The sequence below is a fragment of the Anopheles coustani genome, chromosome 3 (genome assembly GCF_943734705.1).
Source record: "Anopheles coustani chromosome 3, idAnoCousDA_361_x.2, whole genome shotgun sequence".
Lineage (NCBI taxonomy): Eukaryota > Metazoa > Arthropoda > Insecta > Diptera > Culicidae > Anopheles > Anopheles coustani.
In genome coordinates, this window is record NC_071288.1 from 21,519,241 (window position 1) to 21,537,561 (window position 18,321).

Below are 18,321 nucleotides of genomic sequence, written 5' to 3' on the forward strand. Positions count from 1 at the left end.
CGCTTCCTCAGATTGCACATCCGCTGGTAGCCGATCCAGGTTTCGTAAAGGGTACGCATGCTGTTGTCCTTGTGGACGATCCGGTGTCCGGTTTGGTGGTTTGGAGTTGCTTCCATTTCCGATGTAAATCCTTGACTTTAAATATCAAGCCGCTGCATGAAGAAATGGTTTTTGTATCCGTATATCTAAAATTTATAACCTTTTAGGTCGTAGGATGTGTTTTGCACGTAATAAAAATAATTATTTCTTAATAAAATGTATGAAACCCCGTATGATCCTCAGGAATGATATTTCAGCACATGTTTCGACATAAAAACCCGCTCAGCTTAGCGGCACGATTTTGTCTTCAAACAGATTTTTATTTGATTTTATGCCTCTTTCGCAGATGCATCGCCCAACACCGAGTGCATCCCGGGCACAAATCTGGCTTCGATGTCATCCCCGGCCGTTGTTTCAACTGACGACTGCCGAGTGTGCCGTCCTTTATCGAACAATTGTGACAAAAAAAAACACATGGTCGAAGACAAGGAAAAAGGTCAATCATGCTGCGCGAAAGTAACTCCTTCCAGCAACATCTTTGCCACAGCCATTTGAGCACCAGAAGAACCTTCTAGCGCACATATGTGCACCGTTTGTGATGCATCCTTTGCTTTGCGTCAAGGCTGCACTCGAGGGTCCGACACTCTCGGCTTGACATAGGTCAGCATGCGAAGCGTTTTCAATGGAAAACAAACCATACGCTGCCAACATGTGCGATAGCCTGCGAGGCAGATGAGGAGAAAAGAAGAGACTGTTTAAAAAAGAACCTCCCCATGTGCATCGTTAATCTGTTGTCGCTCGGAGAACTCGTAGGAAAAATGCAGCATGTCGGGTTTCATTATCGTGGACCATAATTTTATAGTTTCTGTCAGTAGAAGCACCGATGATTATCGTTAATGATTAACAAACAACATTGACGTATTCGCAAGTACACAGAAAAAGTTAGGTCGTTTTTGGAAAAAAAGGCAAAAGCAATTTAAAAGAAATATGCAGTCGATGTATTCAAATATTATTTATTTATTTTACGAAAAATATTGAAACAAATATACTACTTTCAATATTCTTTTCTCAAATAACATTAACTTAATCTGAACTGTTAACCATCCAAAATAACACTAAGCTGCTCTGATGCCACCGTTGGGGTAATTTATTTCTTCTGCGTTCCGTTTACATTTGTTTGAAGTATTATTATGATGGCCGCACGAATGGAGGCCGACGGAGATTTATCACTTAAACGGTCTATTACAACTGTGATACTAATAAACATCAAGCTTTTACTGGCACTTGTCCGCCAAAGGGAATACCATCCATCAACGATAATTATAGATATTAGTACGCCCAGGGAGTCCCGTTTGCAACTGTCAGGATGGGACCTCCGTGTGTCGCCCGTACACATAATTGACATTTCCCGCGTTGATAAATCTATTCCCTTCACCGGGGCATGAAGCGAGGGAGGGGGGCGAGAGGTCCCCCGATCGATCCTGCGCCCACAATGCAATGAAGACGCAACGGAACGTGCTTATTTATTCAATTTGCAACAACGCTTCTCCCCTTCAGCAGGCCACCGGTTTTCGCCACCTTCCCCGTCGGACGATCGGGCACGATCGACGGGTGTCATCGTTATCGTTTTCCGATGTCGTTGCCGCAGCCATCACCGTTCGTTAAGAGCGTCGTTTTGTCAGCGGACAACCCCCTGCCCTGCCACCCCATTTTATTATGTGCATCGCGGACGGTTGCGGATTCGAACACGGAATCCGGTGGCGCACATTAATTTGAAATTTAAAGCATCTCCCACCCACCCGGCCACGGAGGATTCGGAGCGCTGGGATGTGTAATCTTCAGCAAACAACATTATCATCATCATCATCTTCCTCTTTTTCCATCCACGACGTTGGGAACGTTATTTCCATCCGATTGCCACGGTGCCAACGGGTTTCGCCCAAAGACGGACGCACGGAGAAGGTAATACAAATCAAAATAAAAGAAATAACCGCCGAACAACCCCATCAACAGCGGATGCGGCGTCTTCATTCATAAATAACGATTCGCAAAACGGGGATCGACACGAGCGGCGGATAGAGCGAAGAACATCGGCAAAAAGCCAAGAAAACGCACTTCTTCACGGCGTGACCTCTAGCGCTTCCTCGAGTTGCAGGTATTCGAAGGGGTTGTAGGAGTGAGGGGGCACGGCAAGCGATTGTGAATTCCTCGGTGCATCGTGCGCTTCGACGGTGGAAATCCGTTTGATCGGTCTCTCGGGCATGAATCGAAGATGGTAAAATAATAATCTTCGATAAGCAGCACCAATGAATGCATAATGCGTTTCGTTGTGGTTTCGTTGCAAAGAGACAAAATTAAGAAAAAAACATACAACATGGGTGCAGCTGTCAGATATCTTGGCGGATAAGAGATTTATCGGAAAATCGTCGATTCTCTGTAGATTGGAGAGCTGTGCAAAATTCCCATCAAGTATCACTTTCTCAAAAGTTGTTTGTCTCTTAATATTCCACCGATTCCATCGACTTTTGAATCGTTTTCCCTAACTCGCTGTAATGTCAATCCATGATTCTCTTTATTTCACTTACTAAAGTATCTAGGATTGTCTTTTGTTTTGTTTTTAATTCGAAGGAAATTTTCCACTTTCATTGACATTTGAAAAATGTGAGATAAGACAAAAGTTTTTAGGACCTGCATATCTAAGCATAAACATGAATTAATAAGTTTTGCAACAAACATTGCAGCAAACGCACAGCTTTATTACGATTTTAGTATTGACAATTACATTCTGTGTATGCATAAGACAACATTAGTCTTTGTTTGTATTATATCTTATTTATAAACGGTTTATCATATTTGACAGTTTGAGATGCGGAATACTCTGAATGAAGTATTCAACGGATTAAACAAAAATCTGAACTGCTCCCAGTCTGGTCAGTGGAAAATCCAATCCAATCTAATTCAAATTCACATTAACTATGTTTAAATTAAATTGAAGCAAAAAAAAGTGTGAAAAGCAATCTGTTCATGGATTTTCGCAGCATAAAAATATGAACTCTCATTCGGTTGGCAAAGTTAATCTGTTTATTATTTTTCTTTCACAAAGCTCGTACTCGTTGCAACTGAAAGTTGACGAAGATGAAAAAAGGCACCTGTGCTCGCCGCCAGAGTGGACATAAATCCGTCAGTGATTGCATAAAAGTGTATGCTTCAAACTCAAGCTTGTGCCTCAAGCACAAGTGATCTTTTTGTGTGTGTGTGTGTTTTTTTGTGCCCGTCCAGTGACACGTCAGAGGACCTCAGTAACATATTTACGCCGTGTGCAAGTGTTCTGACGAGATGAAAAAATACACCATTTCCACGCATACACACGTGCAGTGATGGCGGAAAACAATGTGCTCGCTTCTCCCGAAAAAAAAACCCCATGGCGACGCTCACTTCGGCCGTCCTCCGGTCTCTAATTCTTTCCGATTTTTCTTTTTCGCCCATCTCCCGACCGGGCCCGCAGCATTGTCCACCGATCCGCGCGCTGCCTAACGACAGCTAGTTATGTTTTATAGAGCATAAAAAGTAATTAAATTTCAAGTGCATGGTCCAGCCCATTTCTTGTTCTCCTGCACCGGCCCTGCTGTGGTCCTTCTTCCTTCTCTCTGCTTTGCATACACGACCGGCCCATGTGGTGCGGTTCAAAGCAACGATGCGGCTCAGTGTTGACGAGGATCGTGAGAAACGGACGAGGCGGATCGAGGGTAGGGCAAGGAGGAAGAAATGTGTCCCATGTGATTTATGGGAAAGTATTGCTAAGCGGTTCTGACGCAGTGACAGTGACCGTGTGGATGGCAAGCAGCGTACGAAAGAGGATTGCCTTCCCTTGTTAGCTGTGGAATATGACCGTGCAACAAACCTGACCCGAGCGGGATTGCATCGGCTTTGTGCGGCAAGTGCACTGCATCGTCAAATGCAAATGCATTTTCTTTGATTGCACCGTTACGAAAAGAATTCATAAAAGTTCATTACTTGACCGGCTATCAACACTAGAACTTACATATTTTTAAAATCGCTCGCCTGAAGTGTTTCTTCGATTTTAAACCATACGGTACCCTGAAGCAACGCTCTTTTAAACGAGAAAAAATGTCTCGTTCGACGAACCATCAACGAACTTCATAAACGAACTCCGCTGGAGGTTCATTTTTATATTCTTGTAGTCGTTTTTTCTTTTGGTGGTGCACGTGCACGAAGATCTTTCTCGTTCCCGGGGGCAACCAGATCCCGCTGGAAGCCACCACCCAGGACCGAGCGTGGTGACCGACGGTTTCCCTGGACAGGGAAAACCAATCCCCCGACCAACGCTCCAACAGCGGCGGGTTCGGATGAAGCGTGTTATTCTTGCGTCTAAAAAAAGCACACGGGTGAAGAAAACATAAAGCAGGGGGCCCTTTCCAGATCGTTCTAGGAAACCGCCAGTCGTGCGTCTAGACGCTCGATTTTCGACCCCTAACGGTCGACCGCTCGGGAGCGAATGTATCCTAGGAAACGCACTTCTCAGAAAGCGGCATATAGCGTCTCAGAATAGTTTGATTGATTTTTAAAAACCAAAATCAAACTAAAATCCAATATTTCAAGTGAAACTCTAATACTTAATCTCAATTTAAATTAAAGCCTGAATTTAATTGTCTCATTGTCAATCACGTTTTGGTCGGTTTCCATTTAACATGTTGCATATACTTATCAGAAGTTCAATTTACATAGTAGACGCCTATTAAACAGGCGAATAAATAGACGCATCCCAAGCATCTGGTAATTATGGAAACATGAAAGAACCCCGATGAATGAATCCTTCCCACAGCGCCGACGAGAGCAAGCGAAAGAAGCGGCGAAACATAATTCACATCCCTCGCCGTCTTGCATAAACACGGCCATTAATCACAATCAGTCAGCATGTAATGGCTTACACGGTGCGAACGAGCGGATTCGACGAATGTGCAACAGACGAGAGTGTCGTGCGGTGTTTGCACTTCCACTTGGCAGACCCCGGAACATAAACACCCGTCTGGAGCTTGAGCTGAACTTGAGGGAAGTTAAAGGAGGGGTTTTTTTTGTGTACTGTCCGAAGGAGCACGTGTGTGCGTGCCATGCCCCACCTACGTAAATATTTAGCTGCATCTCTTAACGTCATGCCGGTGCGAGTCGCCAGAGTATCGCCACTTGAAGTCTTGAGCGGGCGGGCAGGGGCCAATAGGGGCAAACAGTGTCTCACGTGACACGCGCAAATATGAATTTGGTTTTGAGTGGGATTCGGCTGGCTCCCAGCGGCGAGGCGTGTCATTACTATGCATGAGTGTCCTTCCGACTGCCGGCACCTCGCAAGTCCTTTTCGGGCGTGCATACAAAGCGTCCGATGGTGGCGACTTTGATTCATGTATCGACCGTTTCACGTCACCGATGCAGAATGCAACCGGTCCTGCATGCAATGAGCATGATCATGCTAGACTAATTTGTTCGATCGGTACCACCAAAAGGGACTGCTTCCGGAGTTTGGAGATAGACAACCTCTAGGAAGCAAGGAATCGTACCACCAGCGTTGGCGCTTCACGGTAGAACGCATGTGTTTGTTTACGTTATAATTTACAGCAATATTTACCGTTCCACTTGTGGCGGCATATATTACAGTTGCGTTTCGGTCCACCGGCGCTGGGGAACGATGCTGTCTGTTTGAAGGTTAGCGCGAGGACCGACGTTAAGGAATCGTGTGAAGGATGCGACAGTTCGCTGGTGAACTTACCCTTGGTCATGGGTAGAATCTATCTTTGAACCAACGTAAATGACGGACTGGTTTGGAGGATGGATTGTCCCATTTACATAAGTTGTACAAAGGATTCTGAAAGGAGCGGTTCATGAGAGAGTCCTAACGTTCCTTGTCGACCGAACGGTTTACTTGTAAAAAAAATTTCTCCTATCATTTTAATTAAATCTATATATATAAAACTCGGTGTTAGTGTTCAAACTCGTTGCAATCGGCTGAACCATTTTTAGTCAAACTTTGCACAGAGTTTTTGTACTTTTTGATTTTTACAGATCATTGGACCTATAGAATGCTCAATCAAAATGTGTAGGTAAAACCCAATTATTTTCAACAGTTTTGTGTAGTTTAAGAAATGTTTAACCGAGCGAGCTAGATTCTTTAAAAAAATGTAGCTTCCATTGTCTAACACAAACAAGTTAAAATGTTGCTCATACCAAAATCTTTGCTGCAGAATGGCATTCATTCTGAATTGATTTTCATCCCTGCTCGATTTCCCTCTACTGACAGACCTTTTTCAATGTTTTCCTTCAAAAGCCCCTTGTCAAACATATCAATTTAACAAGTTGACACACGTGGCACATACAAACAATTTTCCGATCCCACCTCAAATTCGCACGTTAACGGTATGCTTAACAGGCTTAACTTTTGAACTTGGCTGGCGTCGACCAGATTTTGTCTCAGAACGATGGAGGAGGAGAGTGGAAGCTATTTTACATATCAAGAAATAGGAAACAATAGCAGAGATCTGTTCTCGCGGAAATAAATTATCGTATCATCGTATCAGCGTTTCGAGATGAGAAAAAACAAACATACACACGGGAGCGGATTTTGACGGTTTCAATTGATTGTTATATATATTCAAAACGAACGTTTAAAAAATTAAACGAGCCATGCGTGAGTCTTGTAACGGGGTTTTGAAGGTATGTACAAACAGTGCCAGCTCGGTTGACAGTCGAGGGGTTTGTGCGGGTGCACTTAATGGTGGAGGGCCGTGGTGTAGGCGAGCGGGGTAGCCAGCTTCGCAACCGGGGCGGCGTAGGCGATGGCCGGCTGGGAGATGACAGTCTTGGTGGCCACCGGAGCGGCATAGGAGATGGTCTTGGCTACCGGAGCGGCGTAGGAGATGGTCTTGGCAACTGGGGCAGCATAGGCCAGAGCTGGCTGAGCGATAACCTTGGTGGCGACCGGGGCGGCAACGACGGCCTTGGCCAGAGGCTCACGGTGGACGACGGCGTTGAATCCGTTGTGCGGGTCGGCGGTGTACTCGACGGTACGCTTGGTGCCATCGGGATCAACGACGGAGTACGATCCCTGGACAACATCTCCGCTGCGCGACTCCTGCTGGGACTTGGAGTCTCCGGTCAGAGCGTCGGAGATTCCGTACGAGAACGAGTACTGCGGGTTCGCGTCGTACTCCTCGGGCTGGGCGGCGTAAGCGACCTTGGCGATCGGAGCCGTGGCATAGGCAACCTTGGCAACCGGGGCCGCGACGACGGCCGGGGCAGCGGCGTAGGTAACCGCCGGCTGGGCAATCAGTCCAGCGCGGGCAACGGCGACCAGAGCGGCGAAGGTCACAAACTGTGAAGCACCATTGAGACACCACGCTCAGTCAAATGTTCCCTAAGGGACCGGTGGGGAGGCGTCAGATATAGAAGTCCTCCGTCGACCTACCTTGAATGCCATTGTTGCGGTTTGGAAGAAGAAGATGTTGTGCACGGCACCGGATGATCAATCGAACTGTACCTTGCTCGATTCGAGAAGCTCAATTTATACACGCTATTCCCCTCCCTTTTCGGAGCTCCAGAACTCGCACGAGTCCTTCACCTCCCGAGAAGTGTCGGCAACGAACCTGCCTGCCTGCCTGTTCAGGAGACGCACTTCAGGCTCCGTACACAGAAACGCTTTCGTTCGACCCAGTTAAACCCGTCGACTGACTGACACCGTTCAGGAACAAAACGGCTGATAACCGGGTTAAGACGGCGAAATGGTAAGGTCCCAGGCATAAACGCCAGTTCCCCAGCTCCTCAACAAGGAGGAGCGAATGCGCATAAACTCCCTTTCTAGAGCTCCCGGCCGGGGTACTTGTCTTGCAGAAAAAGTTCAATCCCCTAGAGCAGGGGTCGGCAAAGTGAAACTGATTTTATCCGACCCATAATAAAGTTTTGGTGCTTTAGACAAAAAACATATCATTGTTCAATACTAGGTGACTTTTAATATACTTTTTGTTAGACTATTTCTATCGTATTTGTATTATTGGTTCAAATTTTAACAACAATAACTCGTTTACTTTGCATCCAAAATAGCTACATTAAAGGAATACAATGGTCATAGCCATTATGAAATAAATTAAGGCTAGAAAAGCAGTTAACAGTAAAATAAACCCAAATTTACATATTGATAAAAAACCATCGAAAATAAGATAAACGAATGTAAAAAAAAGTTTAACGATAAAATTACAAATATTAGCTAGCTCACTTTTAATGTAATTTTACTATTTAGAAAGTTGATACTCTATTCAAAAGGGTATTAGTATTACTTTGAAAACACTAAATCATTGTTTATTGCATCGCCGGTATGCGCTTTTTGGAAAACGAGTGCCGACCCCTGCCCTAGAGGGCAAGCGCTTCGAGTAAGCGAACAACCATACCAATCGCGCAACGCCCGAAAACATACCCCAAGCAGCGGGTCGGGCACGTTTACGGTCGCGTGCAGACCCGTGTGCCATATACGCCCGTGATCCATCGATCGTACGACCGTCTGCCGGATCCGTCCGAAGTCATAAACGTAACGATCGAGCGAGATACTGCAAGAAGAAGGTCGTTCACTTTTAGTTTCATTGGCCTGTTTTTTTCCTACCCTCTTTCCTACATGCCTGTTACTGCTCGGAGGGTACGACCACGGTGACCCTCTCGTGCAACCGGGGTGCGATCCGCTTGTTGTCGCGAATTTCACGACCTCACCGATTCTTGCCCGACACGGGAAAGGGTCGCCCCGATGCTGTGACCGCGAGGGATGCGAATAAATGGGGGATGAAAAATGGGTACTCGATTCGGTTGTACGTTGTGTTTTTTTCTCTTCTTCAACGATATCCAGATCCAGTTGCCGTTCCACTTCCGTTGTGCAGTAGTAGAGTACCCTCGGTATGCCCTTTCGCGTGCGGGGCGATTACCACGGAGCAGGTTTTGACCTTTCGGATTTTGTTGATTGGATCCCCATTCCATGGCTCGGTTCAACCGAAGGCGCTTTGGGTGAACCTTTTTGCGGGTCGAAGCGAACTGTCAAACACGCACAGACACATGCTTTCATGACCATCAGAAACGATTTGGCATGGGTTTAACGGACGAAAGGAATCGGGTGTTGCCGAGGAGTGTGTGTGTGGCCAATTTTGCACGATCAAGGAGCTAAGGTAGCCAAGGTTTTATTTTTCGATAGAGGAAATACGATAATCATCTAAACAGCGAGATAGAAACCTCACACAAATTATGACGAAATATCTTTTTAAATAGAAAATACTAACTAAATAGAAGTCTTTTTGCACAAGACATCATTCATATCCTGGACTTAAAACCCTTAGTATGCGAACATTATTTGAAATCGAAAGTACTGAACGAACGATCGGCTCACTCAAAGTTCAAAACGCCAGAACGAGCAAAAAACTATTTGAACAAAATGAATGATTAATCACAGTCTAACAAGCACATCGATCGCTACTCTTTAGAGAATCATATGTTATTAGCTGGATCGTTGGTTTTTTTTCGTTTCACTTTCAAAAACCAACCCTAACGAGATACATTTCCGAGAGCAATCAAGTGTGGTCCAGCGGCAAAACTAATAATCTCTACGAGCCGCGAAATCGCCGTGATTGAGTCATTCGCGACGCGATTCATTCAGCGGCAGGTGAGCGGGACCTTGGGAACAGTGCATGGTGGAAGCAACATGTTCCGCAAAAGCCGCATACCGGCAAAAATCGCACATTATCTACTCGCACGCCGGCGAACATTAGTTTCGCCCATTCGCACGGCCATCTGTGCAAAACTGCTCTCGATTGTGACCCGGCAGCCGGCAAACGGTGGTACCGGCTTGACCTAAAGCGACGCTTAACCATTCCACCGGCATATGGCAAGGTCGGCGTCGTCGCGCACAGTAAGCGCGTCCAGTTGCTTGTGGGCAGACTCAGCGGTCAATAAAGTTTTAATGCAGAGTATCGGGCTTGCGAGATCGAGCTTGCTCTTTTCCGATGGTTCACGAGACATCGTAAAGTAAGAGAAAATGTCACACGGCGTAGAGCAACCGAATTGCATCAGCAATTGCATCAGACTCTTGAACTTACAATCAAAAACACATGCTGAGTTGATAGCAATCAACAAAATTTTGTTTGGACCCAACATGAATACCTTCGAGCATAAACATGAAGAAGGAAAAATCGTGGAATCAATCTCTCATTGATTGTCAATTTAACCGCATAAAATAACAAAATCAGAGAAACAAATTATGTTCCAGAGGTTTTATTTACATTCGTTTGCGATGCGCAATAAATAGTAACCATCATAACGTTCTTCCGGACATATCGAGTTTGTTCTTTAATGGTACGAGGCGTAAGCCGGGGCGGAGTAGGAAAGAGCGGGCTGGCTGGAGATGTAGGTCTTAGCCAGAGGAGCGGCGTAGGCCTGGGTGGCGTAAGCCGGAGCGGCGTAGGACAGAGCGGGTTGGCTCGAGATGTAGGTCTTAGCCACAGGAGCGGCATAGGACAGAGCAGGCTGGCTCGAGATGTAGGTCTTAGCCACAGGAGCGGCGTAGGCCTGGGTGGCGTAAGCCGGGGCGGCGTAGGACAGGGCAGGCTGGCTCGACACGATGGTCTTGGTGCCCACCGGGGCGGAGTACGAGATGGTCTTGGCTACCGGAGCGGCATAGGAGATGGTCTTGGCAACTGGGGCGGCATAGGCCAGAGCTGGCTGAGCGATGACTTTGGTGGCGACCGGGGCGGCAACGACGGCCTTGGCAAGGGGTTCACGGCGGACCACGGCGTTGAATCCGTTGTGCGGGTCAGCAGTGTAGTCCACAGTACGCTTGGTGCCATCGGGATCAACGACGGAGTACGATCCCTGGACAACATCTCCGCTGCGCGACTCCTGCTGGGACTTGGAGTCTCCGGTCAGAGCGTCGGAGATTCCGTACGAGAACGAGTACTGCGGGTTCGCGTCGTACTCCTCGGGCTGGGCGGCGTAAGCGACCTTGGCGATCGGAGCCGCGGCGTAGGCGACCTTGGCAACCGGGGCCGAGAGGAGAGCCGGGGCAGCGGCGTAGCTCAGAGCAGGCTGGGCGATCAGACCGGCGCGAGCGACGGCGACCAGAGCGGCGAAGGTCACAAACTGGTGAAACCAAATCGATAAGAAATAAAATCATTTTTCACGTCAGCCTCTTCCGGAAAAAAGCTTGACTTCCTGGCAAGCGAGACACCACCTACCTTGAATGCCATTTTGAAAGTGTTTTGGTGACTTGTTCACTGCGCAAAGCAACGAATTCAACTGTGCTTTCGGGTTGGGTCGCCACTGTATTTATAGTGGTTTCCTTAGGAGGCCGACTTGGTTCCTTTCACACGGAATGATTGCTGTTCTTAGCGTAAATGTTACATCAGCAAGCGAACAAACGAATATTGTTGTAAGGATCCTGCTATTTCTTTGCTATGTGGTAAGAGTCATTTGAAAAATATCCTTTTCCACATTTTGCAAGGTAGCTTGTCCTTCAATTTTCTTTGCTGTTTACGTGTGACAAAAAAATCGACTTCGAAAATTAATGGAACCGGGATATACAACACCAAATTAATAGATTTCTAATGCATTGTAACATAGTAAATTTAACAAATGAGAAAAATATTCGATATTTTCAGTTGTAAACTGCAGAAAAATATTATTTTCTGCATGAAAGTCAAAGCAAGTCTTTTTCAAAAATTGGTTTGTAAGTAGATACGGTATCATAAACCAAACTTGGCATATAAATAACTTTTCGTTTAGTTCAATCGATGCGTTTGATAGAAATATGTTAAGCCCAAAAATTAAAATTTGTGTGCCTTTGATTTGTGTAACTGCAAGATTTCCATTCTGAACTCTTCTTGCCGCCGTAAGAGATATTGTTGCAGAGGAGATACTAAAAACATTTGAAGAACAAGTCAATTAAACAGGAGACTGGTAAAAAAGAAGCAAACATTTCGGAACATAAGCCTACATGGCATAAACTACATAAATCTTATATAATTCTACGTCAGACATTTCAAAAACATCAAATTTAACAATCAAACTAAATTGAAACAAACGTATTTTAATAATACAGAGAAGTATTTCAGAGTGTTTCAAATCGTTGTTCTTCAAATCATTCAAATCAAAACCTTGTAAGTCCTTAGAAAATTGTATTGCAAGCCGCGGTTTGGCCCATCTATCAATAAATTATCGATTTGTTTATCGTGCTGGACTATGTATGCCGGTGTTCTATATTTATAAAACATCACTGAGTTATCAATAATATAATTTGCTCTGTTGTAGTTCTATTTTCTTCTCCTTACTTCCCATTATATTCTTAAGCAATTCTTTTAATGAGGGCTGCAGCAAACCAAGTATAATCAAAACAACAACCTTAATAATATAGAGTTAATGAGTTTTGCTCAGACTAAAGACCATGAAAAACTCTTAGATATTCTATATGGTCTGGAACAAACTAAAGAATTTACAATTTTTACATTAAATTCAACATGAAGAATGGATAAATAATTTACCATTGATTTGGACCGTTGACACACAGTATGTTCAAATATGCTCGGAGTCTTTTCTTATCCAGGTCACCAGATTTAGCTATCTAGTCGTTGCCAATCTAGTATATAGACCTGTTAGAAACCCTTTTCGTTCCTGTCGCCAGCTGTCAGTTCGCCTCAGAAAAGATAGCCCGATAGATAACGCAAACGCTGAAAAAGAGAACTTCGCAGAGTAACTGACTGGTCACCTGGATCGAAGGATCGATGACCCTTGAGGTCGGCTGCGGAAGGTATGAATAGAGTACGTTCGAGTAAAATCCGGCAGTCGCGATAAAATCAAAGTTCAAATAAAAGATACATTTTTTGAACGCTTCAGTAAGCGTCCACATTATTCCTGTAACTTTGTGTTTTATTCGCACTCGTTAGGACGAATACTAACAAGACTCTTTCTCGATTACACTAAAATGCAAAAAAAAATTCTTGCAGCATTTGATAGCAGTAAGAAGATACGCTGAGCATCAGTCCTTTGTAGATAACTCTTTGCAGATAGGAATAAAATCACAAATATTTTTACGATGATTTATTTACATTCGTTTGCGATGCGCAATAAATAGTAACCATCAGATCATAACTTTCTTCCGGTCATATCGAGTTTGTTCTTTAGTGGTACGAGGCGTAAGCCGGGGCGGAGTAGGAAAGAGCAGGCTGGCTCGAGATGTAGGTCTTAGCCAGGGGAGCGGCGTAGGCCTGGGTGGCGTAAGCCGGAGCGGCGTAGGAGAGGGCGGGCTGGCTCGAGATGTAGGTCTTAGCCACAGGAGCGGCGTAGGAAAGAGCAGGCTGGCTCGAGATGTAGGTCTTAGCCACAGGAGCGGCGTAGGCCTGGGTGGCGTAAGCCGGGGCGGCGTAGGACAGGGCAGGCTGGCTCGACACGATGGTCTTGGTGGCCACCGGGGCGGAGTACGAGATGGTCTTGGCTACCGGAGCGGCATAGGAGATGGTCTTGGCAACTGGGGCGGCATAGGCCAGAGCTGGTTGAGCGATGACTTTGGTGGCGACCGGGGCGGCAACGACGGCCTTGGCAAGGGGTTCACGGCGGACCACGGCGTTGAATCCGTTGTGCGGGTCGGCAGTGTAGTCCACAGTACGCTTGGTGCCATCGGGATCAACGACGGAGTACGATCCCTGGACAACATCTCCGCTGCGCGACTCCTGCTGGGACTTGGAGTCTCCGGTCAGAGCGTCGGAGATTCCGTACGAGAACGAGTACTGCGGGTTCGCGTCGTACTCCTCGGGCTGGGCGGCGTAAGCGACCTTGGCGATCGGAGCCGCGGCATAGGCGACCTTGGCAACCGGGGCCGAGAGGAGAGCCGGGGCAGCGGCGTAGCTCAGCGCAGGCTGGGCGATCAGACCGGCGCGAGCGACGGCGACCAGAGCGGCGAAGGTCACAAACTGGTGAAACCAAATCGATAAGAAGTAAAGTCAGTTTTCACACCAGCCTCTTCCGGAAACCCGCATGATTTCCTGGCAAGCGAGACACCACCTACCTTGAATGCCATTTTGAAAGTGTTTTGGTGACTTGTTCACTGCGCAAAGCAACGAATTCAACTGTGCTTTCGGGTTGGGTCGACACTGTATTTATAGTGGTTTCCTTAGGAGGCCGACTTGGTTCCTTTCACACGGAATGATTGCTGTTCTTAGCGTAAATGTTACATCAGCAAGCGAACAAACGAATATTGTTGTAAGGATCCTGCTATTTCTTTGCTATGTGGTAAGAGTCATTTGAAAAATATCCTTTTCCACATTTTGCAAGGTAGCTTGTCCTTCAATTTTCTTTGCTGTTTACGTGTGACAAAAAAATCGACTTCGAAAATTAATGGAACCGGGATATACAACACCAAATTAATAGATTTCTAATGCATTGTAACATAGTAAATTTAACAAATGAGAAAAATATTCGATATTTTCAGTTGTAAACTGCAGAAAAATATTATTTTCTGCATGAAAGTCAAAGCAAGTCTTTTTCAAAAATTGGTTTGTAAGTAGATACGGTACAATAAACCAAACTTGACGCATACATAACTTTTCTTTTAGTTCAATCGATGCGTCTGATAGAAATATGTTGAGCCCAAAAATTAGAACTTTGTGTGCCTTTGATTTGTGTAACTGCAAGATTTCCGTTCTTAACTCTTCTTGCCGCCGTAAGAGATATTGTTGCAGAGGAGAAATTAAACATTTGAAGAACAAGTCAATTAAACAGAAGACAGGTAAAAAAGAAGCAAACATTTCGGAACATAAGCCTACATGGCATAAACTACATAAATCTCATATAATTCTACGTCAGACATTTCAAAAACATCAAATTTAACAATCAAACTAAATTGAAACAAACGTATTTTAATAATACAGAGAAGTATTTCAGAGTGTTTCAAATCGTTGTTCTTCAAAACATTCAAATCAAAACTTTGTAAGTCCTTAGAACATTTTATTGCAAGCCGCGGTTTGGCCCATCTATCAATAAATTATCGATTTGTCTATCGTGCTGGACTATGTATGCTAGTGTTATATATTTATAAAACATCACTGAGTTATCAATAATATAATTTGATCTGTTGTAGTTCTGTTTTCTTCTCCTTACTTCCCATTATTTTCTTAAGCAATTCTTTTAATGAGGGCTGCAGCAAACCAAGTATAATCAAAACAACAACCTTAATAATATAGAGTTAATGAGTTTTGCTCAGACTAAAGACCATGAAAAACTCTTAGATATTCTATATGGTCTGGAACAAACTAAAGAATTTACAATTTTCACATTAAATTCAACATGAAGAATGGATAAATAATTTACCATTGATTTGGACCGTTGACACACAGTATGTTCAAATATGCTCGGAGTCTTTTCTTATCCAGGTCACCAGATTTAGCTATCTAGTCGTTGCCAATCTAGTATATAGACCTGTTAGAAACCCTTTTCGTTCCTGTCGCCAGCTGTCAGTTCGCCTCAGAAAAGATAGCCCGATAGATAACGCAAACGCTGAAAAAGAGAACTTCGCAGAGTAACTGACTGGTCACCTGGATCGAAGGATCGATGACCCTTGAGGTCGGCTGCGGAAGGTATGAATAGAGTACGTTCGAGTAAAATCCGGCAGTCGCGATAAAATCAAAGTTCAAATAAAAGATACATTTTTTGAACGCTTCAGTAAGCGTCCACATTATTCCTTTAACTTTGTGTTTTATTCGCACTCGTTAGGACGAATACTAACAAGACTCTTTCTCGATTACACTAAAATGCAAAAAAAAATTCTTGCAGCATTTGATAGCAGTAAGAAGATACGCTGAGCATCATTTCTTTGTAGATAACTCTTTGCAGATAGCATTAAAGGCAAAACAGTAACAAATAAAACCACAAATATTTTTACGATGATTTATTTACATTCGTTTGCGATGCGCAATAAACAGTAACCATCAGATCATAACTTTCTTCCGGACATATCGAGTTTGTTCTTTAGTGGTACGAGGCGTAAGCCGGGGCGGAGTAGGAAAGAGCAGGCTGGCTCGAGATGTAGGTCTTAGCCAGAGGAGCGGCGTAGGCCTGGGTGGCGTAAGCCGGAGCGGCGTAGGACAGAGCGGGCTGGCTCGAGATGTAGGTCTTAGCCACAGGAGCGGCATAGGACAGGGCAGGCTGGCTCGAGATGTAGGTCTTAGCCACAGGAGCGGCGTATGCCTGGGTGGCGTAAGCCGGGGCGGCGTAGGACAGGGCAGGCTGGCTCGACACGATGGTCTTGGTGGCCACCGGGGCGGAGTACGAGATGGTCTTGGCTACCGGAGCGGCATAGGAGATGGTCTTGGCAACTGGGGCGGCATAGGCCAGAGCTGGTTGAGCGATGACTTTGGTGGCGACCGGGGCGGCAACGACGGCCTTGGCAAGGGGTTCACGGCGGACCACGGCGTTGAATCCGTTGTGCGGGTCGGCAGTGTAGTCCACAGTACGCTTGGTGCCATCGGGATCAACGACGGAGTACGATCCCTGGACAACATCTCCGCTGCGCGACTCCTGCTGGGACTTGGAGTCTCCGGTCAGAGCGTCGGAGATTCCGTACGAGAACGAGTACTGCGGGTTCGCGTCGTACTCCTCGGGCTGGGCGGCGTAAGCGACCTTGGCGATCGGAGCCGCGGCGTAGGCGACCTTGGCAACCGGGGCCGAGAGGAGAGCCGGGGCAGCGGCGTAGCTCAGAGCAGGCTGGGCGATCAGACCGGCGCGAGCGACGGCGACCAGAGCGGCGAAGGTCACAAACTGGTGAAACCAAATCGATAAGAAATAAAATCAGTTTTCACGTCAGCCTCTTCCGGAAAAAAAGCTTGACTTCCTGGCAAGCGAGACACCACCTACCTTGAATGCCATTTTGAAAGTGTTTTGGTGACTTGTTCACTGCGCAAAGCAACGAATTCAACTGTGCTTTCGGGTTGGGTCGCCACTGTATTTATACCGGCTTCTCTTATGGACCCCTTTTCGCACCCCATGATTGCTGTTCTTAGCGTAAATGTTACATCAGCAAGCGAATAAGATTGGGCGTGGGAAGAATGCTGCCGGGTTCACATATTTAGCTAGCCCGAATGTAAAACGAAAATTCTCTTTCAAGGCCACCGAGAACCAATGTGTTTGGCATTATCTACTGTTAAAAGGGGAACTTTTACAACTGTATGAACCGGGTAGTTTCATTGTATGTACTTATAAATATGATTTTGGATTATAGAATTAGGTTTTCAAAAATTCCATCGTTTGGTAGGATGCAGAAATTCGATACCAGGTAGTTTTCCCATAGAGTATCAACATCTTCATCCAAATAGTCATATAATATAATTAATTTATTAGCATGCCCTTTCGTATGAGCGTTCATGATTGCGTTTGTCAATAACCAAATTGACTACACGTATTTTATTCAAGCGTGTTCAGCAAATCGTTATCGTATACCAGTTGTTTGTAATGTTTAAACCCCTACCAGCACTTTCTCTTTTTACATGAATTAAGTCTTGTAACACTCAGTACGGAAATATAGATGAAAACAGTAGAGAGAAGTGATGGTTTTTGCGTGAACAATTTTTAAATTATTTTTTACGATCAAACGTGAGCCATTTGATAAGAATAGTATTTCAATATAGAAATTACACACATTAATATGTCGTGTAAATGGCATAGCTTCACTTATGATAGTGGAAGAAAAATTGAATTGTAAACCAATAAAATTGTATGCAATAACAAACCAAATCAATCAAAATAAAGTAGCATGTGTATAGACTGGGGTCCGCGACAGCCGAGCGGTAGCGCCGATTAGAAAATCGACCCACGCCGGGGCTCACCATCTCGACGGCGTGGGTTCGAATCCCAACCGAGACCGGACCCTCCCCTGTACGAGAGGACTGACTATCTACGTACAACAGGGAAACAAGTCTCGTAAGCCCTTAACGGGCAGGCATGACCAAGAGGTCGTTACGCCAAGAAGAAGAAGAAGTGTATAGACTATATTAACTCATAAACATGGACAATTTACGAACAAAAAATAGTATTCAGTGCGTTTATAGCTATCCTCTGAACGAAAGAGTATTAGCGATACAATTCTGAGTGAGTCAGTTGAAATGAATGATCAACTCTTTAATTAATTTAGAATGACTGATTTGACTCACTCATAAGTATTAAGACAAGTTGACTTGTTTCACATGTGTAGATCATACGACAAAACAGGGA

At 45.2% G+C, this 18,321-nt stretch overlaps 1 protein-coding gene across 1 annotated transcript; it reads right to left on the reverse strand.

Annotated features, from left to right (window-relative positions):
- Positions 1 to 6,814: 6,814 nt before the first annotated feature.
- LOC131272602 (ice-structuring glycoprotein-like) lies at positions 6,815 to 16,980 on the reverse strand. Its single transcript, XM_058274417.1, has 6 exons — positions 16,969 to 16,980; positions 16,125 to 16,872; positions 13,257 to 13,852; positions 10,430 to 11,208; positions 8,569 to 8,642; positions 6,815 to 7,443 (listed from the first exon to the last, which is right to left on the reverse strand). The coding sequence occupies exons 1-6, from the start codon at positions 16,978 to 16,980 to the stop codon at positions 6,815 to 6,817; spliced, it is 2,838 nt and encodes a 945-aa protein (XP_058130400.1).
- Positions 16,981 to 18,321: the final 1,341 nt, after the last annotated feature.

Bases quoted from the DNA above. Each gene is read 5' to 3' on its own strand.
- LOC131272602 (XM_058274417.1), bottom strand. The intron at 11,209-13,256 runs GCCTCGTACCAC...TGGTTTCACCAG, and splicing joins CCTACTCCGCCCCGGCTTAC to TTTGTGACCTTCGCCGCTCT. The intron at 7,444-8,568 runs GTATATGGCACA...CATTTGACTGAG, and splicing joins ACGATCGATGGATCACGGGC to CGTGGTGTCTCAATGGTGCT.